The 12,157-nt window shown below is 55.6% G+C and overlaps 1 protein-coding gene across 7 annotated transcripts in view; it reads left to right on the top strand.

Moving 5' to 3' along the window:
• Positions 1-11,655, top strand: part of FBXW4 (F-box and WD repeat domain containing 4) — an 82,262-nt gene extending 70,607 nt beyond the window's left edge. For 3 of the 7 annotated variants that reach the window (XM_058697542.1, XM_058697541.1, XM_058697549.1), the window contains 3 exons: positions 10,134-10,274; positions 10,689-10,830; positions 10,968-11,655. In XM_058697542.1, coding sequence (XP_058553525.1) covers positions 10,134-10,274; positions 10,689-10,830; positions 10,968-11,087 — 403 coding nt within the window. In that variant the 3' untranslated portion in view covers positions 11,088-11,655. Of the gene's footprint in view, positions 1-6,576; positions 6,658-8,467; positions 8,577-8,949; positions 9,083-10,133; positions 10,275-10,688; positions 10,831-10,967 lie in introns of those variants that run through there. The other 4 variants (XM_058697545.1, XM_058697544.1, XM_058697543.1 and 1 more) reach the window with 4 other exon arrangements.
• Positions 11,656-12,157: the final 502 nt, after the last annotated feature.

Here is a 12,157-nt window from a genome sequence, read left to right as displayed (position 1 = left end):
CAGCATAGCTCTCATGAGAGCCATAGCCCTCGTCCTGTGTATCAATGGCGCCTTCCTTTTCATTGCTCAGTAGTATTCCCTGGTGTGGATGCCCCAAAGTTCTCTCCCACTGAACAGCATTCACCCACTGAAGGACATTTGGGTTATGTTCAATTTTTTGACTATTGCAAATTAAGCTCTCGTGAACATTTGCATATAATCTTTTGTGTGGACACATGTTTTCATTTCTCTGGGATAAATGCCCCAGAGTCCAAGTGCCAGGTCATTTGGTAAGTGTGTGTTTAATTTTTTTTTTTTAAATTTTTTTTTTCAACGTTTTTTATTTATTTTTGGGACAGAGAGAGACAGAGCATGAACGGGGGAGGGGCAGAGAGAGAGGGAGACACAGAATCGGAAACAGGCTCCAGGCTCCGAGCCATCAGCCCAGAGCCTGACGCGGGGCTCGAACTCACGGACCGCGAGATCGTGACCTGGCTGAAGTCGGACGCTTAACCGACTGCGCCACCCAGGCGCCCCAATGTGTGTTTAATTTTTTACCTGTCAAACTACTGTGAATATCTTTACCATTTTATAATCCTACTCCCGGGTATGAGAGATGTAGTTTCTTCCCATCCTCGACAGCATTTGGAATTGCCGCTCTTTCTTGTCTTAGCTATTCTAAGAGGTGTGGTATCTCGTGGCTTTAATTTGAATTTCCGTAATAGCCAATGACATCTTTTCGTGTGTGTATTTGCCTTCTGTATGTTCTCTTTGGTGGAATCTCTGCTCATGGCTTTTGGCGATTTTCTAATTGAACAGTTTGCATTTTCACTGGTGAGTTTGGGGAGTTCTTTATATATTCTAGAAATGAATCCTTTGTCAGATATGTGGTTTGCCTCTATCTTTAAGTCTGGAGCTTGTCTTTTTGTCCTCTTAACAGGATAAAAGACCAAAGTTTTACATTTTGATGGCGTCCAAATTTTTTTTGTCAATTGTGCCTGTGGGGTCAAGTCTAAGACCGTCTGCACCTGGCCCCAGGTCCCGTGCTCTGGTTCAGCACCATGATCTACAGCAGCAGCGAGGATGTTCTGTTCTTGTCTGTCTCCTGCCTCAGTGACTCTAGCGTGCCTCCTTTCCTCTCTGTATCCCCAGGAAAGTGGTACCCATCTTTTTGCCCCCTGAAAAATCCTTCTTATTGTCAGTCTTTCCAAAAGATTTTTTCTTTTTTAACACGTGAGCTGTTTTAGTTAAATATGGTTTTTTCTACAACATTCTCTTAACGGTCATCCAACCACAGGGATAGGAAACTCGCAACTCTCCCAGACACCACATTACATCTTTGGAGAGCCCTGAGAGTTACCACACCTGTCCTTCATCGAGAGTTGACCTGCTTCCAGGGACTATGATTCTAGGCAAGAAGCAAGTTGAACCTTGCCTCCGAAGACAGGGCTTTAAATATCTGAAAACTTTGGTCCTGTTTCTCCAGTGTCTTCTCTTTATCAGGCCGAAAGTCTGAGGCCCTTCTACTGTTGCTTATACACATGGTACATCAGTTAGGGTGCTTTTGGCTGGAAGTATTGAGGGCCTACTTCAAAGTGGCTCCAACAATAAAGAGATTATTATTATCGTAAGTGACAAGGAGTCCCCAGGAGCTGGAAGCTTCGCTGGTTCCAGGATTGATGGATGCAGTAGCTCAGCGAGAGGTTGAGGGCCCATCTTCTCAGCTTTCCGCTTTGCCCCCTCTGTCAACGTGGGTTTTGCCCTTATCCTCAGGCTTGTTCACAAAAGCTCTACCTGCTCATAAGGCAAAATACCCAGAGGGAAAAAGGAAGGAAGAGGACTTGTCCCTGCCTGGGTCTCTTTTTAAGATGGGGAGTCCTTTTATAGGAGCCCCCAAGCAGACTCCTCATCTTGAGTGAGCCAAAAGTGTATTCCGTTACTCACCCTGAACCAAACCGTGGCAAGGGAAATGGAATGACCAGTCAGGATTGACCTGGGTCTGGGGAAGAGCCCAGCTTCCCCCACGTGCATAGTGGCAAGGAGGATGGGAGCGGTGGGCACAGAATCAGATTTGGGTCAGCAAGAAAGTAAGTGAGGAATAGCTGGGAGGGTGACCCTACTGTGTGGGTCTCACACTCGTTTTAGGATCATTCTCACCTGAAAGTTTCTTGCATTTATCTGGTTGGATCCCTCTTGAAATGGGATGTTCGTAACTGAGTACTGAACGTGCCGGGTGTGAGATGATGAGTGGCAGGCGCTATCCCCTCCTTATTCTAGATCTTTTGCTTTTGTTAGTGTAGCTGATGGTCACATCATACTGTTGTCGGCACAGCTCAGCTAAAACTTCCAAGGGATCCTTTGTCCTGCAGCCTCTGGGACATTGGAGCGCCCGCAGTCTGTGAATGTCGTTCCCGTGACTCCCCTGCCAAACTCCTGCCACCGGCAAACTTCTTGCTTCTGCGTGGGGCTGAGGCCAAGGAACCCCTCCTCTGGTGTGTGATGGGAGGCTGTGAGGAGCTACGGAGGGCACACAGGCTGTGTGGTCAGACAGACTTGGGTTCTCGAACTAACTCTGCCGCTTCTTAGCTCTGTGATATGGGTGGGGGGCACTCTGGGCCTCGGTTTCCACATCTGTAAATGAGATTTAATGATCTGTACTTAACAGAACTAGTATGAAACCAATTGTTTTATACAAGAGCCCATACAGTGCCTGTCCCCCTCCCTTTCTTTTTCCTCCCCTGCGGCTGCCTTCCATAGTAGTACCTTAGAGTGTATAGACGCTCAGCTTTTTAATTCTCCAAATACCTGTGGCCTTGTGACCACTGGGGGTGGAGTGGTCCTGCTGACCTCATGGCCTAGAGAAGGCCCATGACAGGAAGTAAGGCTGCAGGTCACAAGATAGGTGTTTCTGCCGAAAAGTCCGTTTTCGTCCTGTAGCCGGGCCTCGTGCCTGGCGACCTCACTGGCCTGCGCTCGGGGTGGCGAACGGGCCGGGGGTGGGGTGGGCGCACCACCGTGGCCCGGCTTTGTGTCAAAAGCCGAGTAACCTTCGAGGGCCTCTTCTGCCTGGGGTTTCCTTGGTGGGGCTACTCCTGGGCACAGATTTATGGCCGGGATGTAGTTCTAAGCCACCAACTCCTTGAACGGCCCTCTCTTACGGGGTTAGTCGTCACTAACCCCAAACACTGGGTCTTTACAGAACCCGGGAAGAACCCGAGTGATCACAGGCACAGGACAGCTGCGGCCGGGATTCTGACCGGAGCCAGATGAGAAGCCGCCACTGCATCCCCTGGACAGCCTGTGGCAGGGCCGCCCTGGGCACCATGTGGCTTTGCCTTCTCACTGGCGCGCAGACGCCCCTCCTCGCCACTGAGAGGAGCCGGCCGCGTTTCCATAGCCCTCTAGCTCCCAGGGGAGCCCGGAGGACTGGAGTGGTGCGGGGCTCAGAGGAGAGATGCCCCGGTGGAGGCATCTGCTTTTGGTGGGAGGAAGTGGATGGACAGGGTAACTGTCTGTAGCTGTCTTTCCCAGAGAAGCCCAAGCAGATAATAAAGCCATGTAGAAAATAGGATTAAGGTAATGAACAGGCAGGACAGAGTTTGATCTTTCAATAACGCCAAAGCCTGACTGACAGGCCAATCTGGAAGGTGGGGCAGCACCGCCCGCAGGACTAGGTGGCGGGGCGCTGTGCGGGGCTGGGAGGATTCTTTGCTTTTAACCTGTCACCACTGAAACCTGAGGAGCACCGGGATTTTCTCTTTTATGTGTGTGCTGTGACTTGGGCGGGGGAAGGAGTGCTCCGAGCATCCCCCCTCTGGGGGCGCCCTCAGGATGATGGCGGGGGCTGGGACACAGCTGGGAGGTGGAGGTGCCCTGCTCCGCACGTCTGCTTCCTGCTGCCTCTCAGGTCCCCGCTATCCGGGAGCTTAGGCTGCTTCCCACAGTGCCTGGGGACCCCTTCAGAGTTACCCAGGCTCCCTCAGCCCTTCCTTTCATCAAGACCCCTCTGGACTCTGTTCTCCCTATGAGTTAGGGAGGGGGAGGTGCGGGCTGGAGCACACGGGCTCAAGGGCAGCCATGGCATACAGCCATCGTCTAGACGGCAAGGAGCTTGACCGTCCCTCTCCTTTCTTCTCTGCCTTTCTTTCTCCTGGAGTTGGGAACCGTGGGCCGGGCCCAAGGACGGGGAATTTCTAACCTGTCTAAACCAGGCAGAGAGAAAGATGGAGTTCTTGACCCAACTTGGAGGTGCCAGAGTGTTCCTGCTTCCAAGGGTAGGTGGTCTTTGGGCCCAGGTGCCGGCTCCAGGGGCTCCATCTTGACAGATAGTGTCAACAGCCAATCCCTGAAGTAACCTTCGCTAGGCCCTGTGATCCCATCAAGGCCTGAGGTACTAGGCCAAAGCCGTCCTGTTTCTGAGCCTGGTACTCTTTGCGTGCATTTGAGCAGAAACCTCGGCTAGGTCCCAGGGAAGGTGTTGTCTGTGCGGGGCGTACCTCACAGCTGCCGAGAGGCCTGGGAGGTCTGCCTGACCTGACATCTTATACACCCCTCCTCCCTAGGCTTGTTCTTGCTATGGGCTGTATGTTTCTGCCAAGGGCATCTGAGCTGGGTCTAGCACCAGGATGGAGAGGCCCGTGATCCCAGATCTGGACATATCCTAGTGGGTCCAGCCATAGCCCTGAGCCAGCCTCAGGACCACCGGGCAGGGAAGGGGCGAGGGGTGGGCTCTGGACCTGGCTACACCTAGGGTGTTGAGGGTTCGAGTCCTCAGCGAGGCTCTGTGCTGCCCTGTATGCGTGTGATCATGCGTGTGCCCCTGCGCACATCCCTTATCTCTCCTTCTGGCCAGGGTCCTCCCTGGTTCCCCGTTCCTCCTCCGTTTCTATCCTAAACCCCCGAACATCCTCTCTCTCACCAAAGGCAGGGCAGGTAGGCTTCTCACACATTCTGACAGGGGCCCTCTATCTTCCCCTTGAGCCTTTGCTCTGGCTGCCATCGTGCCCGGATTACCTACCCCCTCTCTGTCCTGCCTACTCTTCCGTGTAAACAGCACCTCTGCCACAAAGACCTCCCTGATCCTAGCTCCTGTGGCTGGAGTTGGTAACCCTTAAAGCACTCCTAGGGCCGCCCTGTCGGTCACCATGTGCCAGGAACTTCTCTTGGGACCCCAGGCTGAGCACAGGAGATGCGCATCAGAGCATCTAGTGGCATTTAGAATGGGGAGGGGGGCCTGGCTGCAGCCCTTTCTAGCCGTCTGCAGAAGGCACTGGTGTCCTGAGCACAGACTGGGCCACTCTGAGGGCACCAGTAGTGCCCATCTGGCCCAGGTGTGGCTTTGTCTCTGCCCCTGCCTCCACCTCCACCCCGGCGGGGGGGGGGGGGGGGGCGGGTAGGTGGCCCTCAGTCAGGGTGATTACGGGAACTGCCCTCTTTAAAGTACCTGCCTTCTCCTTTGAAAGTATTACTGACAGATTTTTTCATTTTCTTTTTTCTTTACCTCTTTAAGGAACCCTGTAATTTCTTTCTCTTTCTTTTCTTTCTACCCCCTTTCCTTTTTCTTTCTTGTCCCCTCTGTCCCCCTGAACTCTTTGAAATTGGCTCTCTGCCTGCTGACACCAAACTGATACTTTGCGTTTCACTTCTCCTTATCCCTTTATGGCAACAGATGTTGAAATTTTGTATCCTTTTATCTGCCCGGCTGCCCCTTCCTGTAATTACGGTCCCCTTGTTAGCAGTACAAAGTGGGCTGCCCGGCTGCCTGGCCTTTGAGCCATTGTGTCTGAACACGTGTGCGCGGGCGGGCGCCGGGGGCTGTGCACGCGCACACACATGCACGCGAGCGGCTGTGTGCTCGGGCAGGGCCCTTCCCTCTCACCTGATGGGGCTGAGGCAGGCGAAGCATCCGTGGGCTTCTCCTGGTCTCTGCCACCCTGTGGTTACATTTGGGACCTATGTGCCTCCTCGATTCCCGCCCTCCCCACCTGAGTGCTGGACGAGGACAGCGCCTCCCTGCCCCTCCCGGAGCTCAGACCAGCTGAGCAGTATGCACCCGAAGGCCACCATGGTCTGGAAGCCAGATCCTGGGCAAATCGGAGTGCCTGCCAGGTGAAAACACAGGCCGGGTGCCCCAGCTCTACGCTGGCCCTTCGCCTCGGCCCTCCTGCTGCTCCTGTCACTCACTGAGGAATCACTCCATACCACAGGCTGAAATGTTCTCTTATCTGTCCTTTTATAAAACTTTCATTTCTCCTCTGGAACTCAGTCACCCCTCATACTGATAGCTGGATACATGACAGACTCCCTCCTTCACTGGGTGGAAAACTCCTTGAGAACAGGGATCGTTCCTTCAAAGTTGGTTCTGACATGTCCCCGTAGTTCCTGCTTGGCACAATGCCTTGTATACAGAAGGAGCTCATTAAATGGTTGTTGCTCAAAGAAAGGAAGAGAGAGGGGAGGGTGGGAAGGAGGAAAAGGCTCCCGTTCTCTGAGTGACCGTGTTCAGCCAAGCTTATACCTTCAGGCCCTCTGTCTCCATGGGAGCCGAGATGTGGGAAGGTGGACTGTCACTCTCCCATCCTTTCCCTCCTCTGAAAGCCACTGTTGCATTTTTGGGGCCGCATACCCAGGACAGATGTAGGAACGAGAACCCCCAGGATCTCCAGGGAGCATCCCCAGGTACCCAGTGTGTTAACGGTGGCTGTAAAATGGTGTGGGGGTCACAGGCATTCTTAGGTGCAGGCTGGGAGGTGGATGGATACAGCTTCTCCTATCTCAGGGCCCTTTAGCACAGGGCTCTCTGTGGGCTGCGGCTTGTGTTGGGAGCACAGGCAGGGAGGGAGGCAGGTGGAGGATGGGATGACAGGACTCCGGCTCAGCAGGGCCCAGACTAAGGGGGGGTGGGGGCTCTCCCTGCTGGGACATCAGGGCCTTCAGGGTCAGCATCTACCTCCAGTGAGCTGTCCCTACAAAGATGGTGGTGGAGGGGTCAGGGTCTTACTAAATTTCCTTCTGTCAGGAAGCTCCTCCCTAGGCCCCTTCTTCCCTCTAGACAGAATCGCAGTGCAGCATGGTGGGTTGGGCCAGGGAGCCCTGGTTTCCTCACCTGATCACCCCCGTCAAGGGTCCCTGGGATGAGGCCACCCTCTGCTTGCTCCTTCTGCCCAGGCACTCGGGGGGCTCCCAGGGAATGCTGCACACAGCCTGGCCTCAGGGCCATGTCTCCTTCCGGCTGTCCGCCCCAGGCCTGCCCTCCTTCTTAGGCTCACAGGGGTGGCCCCATCTGTCTTTATCTTTCCCTGGGTGGAGAGAGAATTGTTGGAGTCGGGCTGGGGGGAGGCTGGGGTGTGGAGCCCCCCACCCCAGCGGCTCCTGGAGGCCCAGGCTTTGTGCGCAGGAGTTGGAAGGGAATGGACTTTTTGTCTGGCCCTCTGGAGTGACAGAGCCGGCCCTTGCTCCTGTCTTGGCCCAGGGCTCTGAGGGGCAGTCCTGTTCCCACACAAGTTGTGTGATAGCCAAGGCTCTGCACCCCCCTCCCGCCCCCCACCGTGAGAGGCCGAGAAGCATTCTTGACATTCTTTCCAGAGAAAAGGGGTGAAACGTCTGAATTTGGGGGTCACCATGTTATACAAATTGCAATCTAATCGTTTTTTACAAGAACACACTTGCAGTAAGAAAAGGAGCCCAAGAGGAGGGGCTGAGGAGACAGCTTGTTTTGTCCCCCTTTTCCCCAAAGTTTGGGGCTATTGTCAGGCTGATCTTGCTCCCTTCACAGGCGCTGTTGAGCTAGAGTTTTCTAGTTAAATTGGTCTTAGGGTGGGGGCCACGAAGGGCCCACGGTGCCATTTCTGTTTGTTTTCCCGAATCAAAGCCCCAGCAGGGCTCCTATGGCACTGCTGGGCTGCTATTTGAAGAGACGGGCCATTTCCCAGAGCCTGGTGTGTCAGTTTATGCTCTGAACTTAACCTCACGGGCACTGCACAACAGAGTCTTGAGGGTCCCAGGCCCAGAGGCAAAAGAAACTGTATCTTTTTATTGGGCCATTTAAAGTGTGTGTGGCCATTTCAGAGAATCAGAGAACAGCGCAGCAGCAGAAAGAAACTCCTCCGTCCCTGGCCAGGCTGGGCTGGCTGACTAGGGGCTTTCGGGACTTGTCCTGGCCTCCAGGGGTTGGTGCTCACTCTGGCCCTGGCATCTCCTCGAGAAAGCAGGGTTCTGTGTTTACTGCAGACACCGGCATGATGCTTTCCAGTGGTGGCTTGAATGCTGGGGCAGGGGGCCCAGGGTGGCAATCTGAACTGGGTATTGATTGCCCTGATGTTTCTGGTCTTGATCCTGCTGACCCTGGCCGGCCCATGGATGCCCACCTTTCTTTCCTTCTAAACCCTGGGACCAGGGGTAGGCAGGCAGAGCCACGCTGGGCTTCAGGCCCCCAACCCCCACTGCCTTTCATCTTCTGTTTCAAACAAACATGAAATTACTTCTACAGATTAAAGGGGAGAGCTCCTCAGTCATTCCTGAAGGCCTCACTAATGGAAGGGGCAGGGCCCCCAAATCTGGAAGGAGGGAGAACTGTGGAGCAAAACAGCCCCCACCCGGTGTGTACAAATGTCCAGAAGTACCTTCAAAAGAGAGGTGCAGGGGTGGGAGGGCTCTGGCCTGCCCAGGGTGGGTGAATCTTAGCTGGTGGCCCATCTGGGAAGGCAGGCCCTTCCTGGGAGCCAAGGTCAGGGATCCATATGAGACTGGGACCTTTGGGCAGTGGCTTTCTGCCTGATCCCTCTCAGGGTTCCCCAACACAGAGGCTGATGTAGTCCAGACCGTAAGAGGAAGACCTCCCTGAGGAGGCTGGGGGCAAGGGTTCTGACTGCCACAGTGCCCTTTGCTGGAGGTCCCCTCACTGCCCAGGGCTCAAGGGGCAAGGCAAACCGGGCAGAAAGGAACCCCCAGCCTCCTCCTTTATTCGTTCAGTCTCTAGGGAAGATGGTGGCTCCACTGAGGAGAAGGGAGGTTGAGGGTCAGAGTCCGTGTGAGCCAAGAGGCCTGGAGATGAAGTCCGCTTTCACACACATGGCTGACAGCGTCTGCCTCAGCCCTTTGATGAACACTGCTTGTGAGACCACGACGTCCTCCTCCTCCCCCCCCCCCCCCCCCCGCCCGCCCAGGGCCTCTTACCTGGGTGTCCCTGGGAAGTGCTCAGGGCCTTGTTTCTCTTGTCATGCATGCAAGGGAGCCTAGCATCTCTTGGGTGAAACTGAGGGATAGGGCCTGGAGGGTGCCCCTCTTCTTCATTCCCCTCTGTCGTTCGGCAGAAACTCACTGCTTCTACCCGTTCCCTAGCCACAGGGATTAGCGGGTGCACTTGATGTTGAGGGGTGGTTGCTAGGGCCAGAAGGCCCCCCTACATGGTTGCTAGGGGTCTGGCATCAGGGCGAGGGGTCTGCCCACTGCCGCGGTCACGGAGGGAATTACACAGTCACAAAGAAATTGTTCTTCTCGGTAATCTGCTCTCGGCCACCGGGAGGGGCGAGGCTGGGGGAGCATGCTGGAGCCCAGCAGGCTGGGGGCTGTGATCACACAGGCGTGCTAGCCGCGGGCTGGGGGCCAGCCGGGCCAGGAACACCAGGGACCAGCCCGCTAAGCTGCTTTCTCAGCGATTTCTCTCCCCAGACACAAAGGTGTTTACTTGTTTTAACATCTCCTGGGACTCCCCTTCTCCCTTTGTGTGGTCTTTATCCCCAATGAGGTTTGAGCCCCAGATTACAGGCGGGAATTAAGGCATTGGACTCAGGCAGCTCAGAACCGCCTGACCTGCAGGATCAAGAAGTATAAAGTAACCGAGTGTGTGTGTGCACGGAAGGGGGGCCGGCCCCTCAGCCAGGCCCATTCTTCCTCCTGAGGAGCGGCAGCGAGCAGGTGTGATCAGGGGCTGCCGGGCTGAGGCCTTTAGCTGGGGGAGGGGCAGGCACTGGGACTGGGGTGACAGTGGGCACCCCAGGCATTTCCTCCCTTGGCCCTTTCCTAAGGGAGCCTGATTTTAGCTCAGGAGGGAGAGCTGCATTTCCTCAGGGACTGATGCCACTGGGTTAAAAGCAGATGTGGGGGCTGAGGGGAGGGGACAGCCGCTCATCCTCTACCCTCCGCTCTCTCCCCAGTGGGCAGCTCATGATGCACCTGGGCAGTGACTTCCCCCCAGGAGCTGGGGTGTTGGATGTCATGTATGAGTCCCCTTCCACACTTCTGTCCTGTGGCTATGACACCTACGTTCGCTACTGGGACCTCCGAGCCAGCGTCCGGTGAGTGTCTAGGCAGGAGGTGGGATGCAGTCCCGGCCCTCCCTCTGAGTGAGCCCCCGGGAGAAGGGACAGGTGGAGGCCAGTAGGAGCAGCCAGCAAGGTCAGATCAAGCTCAGACTCCTAGCTTGGCAGCCCTGGCCTGGGAGACCCTAACCTACAGGCCATGACTAAGAGCCTGGGAGTCATCAGCGTTCTCCCTGCCTTAGTTACCTGCTGCCTAAGTCCTGGGATGGTGAGGGCATGACCTGGCCTGGGGACCTATACAGAGGAGGCTTTCCCCCATTAAGTCTATTTTTCAAAAGAGTTTGCTGATTCAGCTTCTGTCTCCCAGCCAGAATGGATTTCTAAGACCCTTGGGGAACTGGGGGTAGAGGGCACCCCTATGCTTCCCTCTGACTGCCTCTTCCTGGACAGAAAGTGCGTCATGGAGTGGGAGGAACCCCACGACAGCACCCTGTACTGCCTGCAGACAGATGGGAACCACCTGCTGGCTACCGGTTCCTCCTACTACGGTGTCGTGCGGCTGTGGGACCGGCGCCAGAGGGCCTGCCTACACGTAAGAGCACTGCCCAGCATTTGTTCCAGGATGCCAGGATTCCCTGTTAGGGGCTGTGCCTGGAAACCTTGGGGTAGGGCTCTCCCCCTCTCCGCCTCGGGATGTGCTTGCCATTCCTGCACCTTCCCTCCCTGCAGGCCTTCCCCTTGACCTCGACCCCGCTCAGCAGTCCCGTGTACTGCCTGCGCTTCACCACCAAGCATCTCTATGCTGCGCTGTCTTACAACCTCCACGTCCTGGACTTTCAAAACCCGTGACAGGGCCACCCCAGCCTGTGGGGCAGGGAAGCCAGCTACTCAGGGACCTCTCCTGCCTGGAGGGTGCAGTGATACCTCCTCCCCCGCCGTGCCTGTGCTCCTAGACCTATCTTGGGCGACGTAAGGTAAAGGCTGCCGACTCTCAGAAATTTGGCATTACCTCCCAGGACCTAGCTGGAGAGCAGGGATCTGCTGCTTTGAGAGAATGGCTGAGCCCGGCCGGCCCTTGCTTCTCTGGTGGCCAGAGCAAGGATCTGGCCTGGATGGGCCCCCCCCCCCTCACCCTTTCTTAGAGCCGTGACAGCTCTGAGGGAGGTGAGGTGCTCCAGCTGGTCCCTTTCTGCCCCTTCGTCAGAAGGAGGGGTGAGGCTGCCACTATCCTGCTCTGGCACCGGCCCCCACCTCCTCACTCAGGCCCCTCCCCTTGACTGAGCTCTTGGGGCTGTGGCCTGGTCCCACTTTGAAACTGAAGAGGGTTGAGTGAGCGCTGAGCCAGCCCAATTGCAGGCTGGCTGCTGGGACATGCTACAATGTTCATTTTTGTAAAAATAAAGCTTGATTGGTCACAGATCTGGTTCCTCTCTGGCTGGGGAGTCCTGGGAAGACCTGTCTCGTGGCTCGTCTCTTTCCTTCAGGAAAACCTCTCAGTACTACTCACCCCTTTGGCCCCAGTGGTGGGGAGGATGTCCCCTGTCGGGTATGGCTAGAGGACAGCAGAAGGGCTGTGGGGGAGCTAAACTACCACCCATCAGCACCCTATTCCAACACACACCCACTCTTTGCACTGCTACAACCCTCATTCTGGCCTGTTTCCAAGGTTACTGTATTTTAAAACTTCTCCCTCACTCACCCTTACCTTAGGGAATTCATCTGGGCCACTTCTGCAAGCTAAGGTGGCACAGGGTCTCTTCCAGCCCAGTCTTCCTCTGAGCCCAACAGCGCCGAGCGGGCATCTTCCCCAACCTGTTTGCGTCAACTCTGAGCTTCCCCCACCTCTGCTCCATCTAAGACTCATGCCTCCCTTTACGCGAAAGGCTTTTAATGTTGGAGGTCCCTAAGGATAGAAGAGA

Source organism: Neofelis nebulosa, chromosome 13, assembly GCF_028018385.1.
Source record: "Neofelis nebulosa isolate mNeoNeb1 chromosome 13, mNeoNeb1.pri, whole genome shotgun sequence".
Classification (NCBI taxonomy): Eukaryota; Metazoa; Chordata; class Mammalia; order Carnivora; family Felidae; genus Neofelis; species Neofelis nebulosa.
The sequence above is the reverse complement of the archived record's forward strand: the minus strand, read 5'-3'. Positions and strand labels throughout refer to the sequence as shown.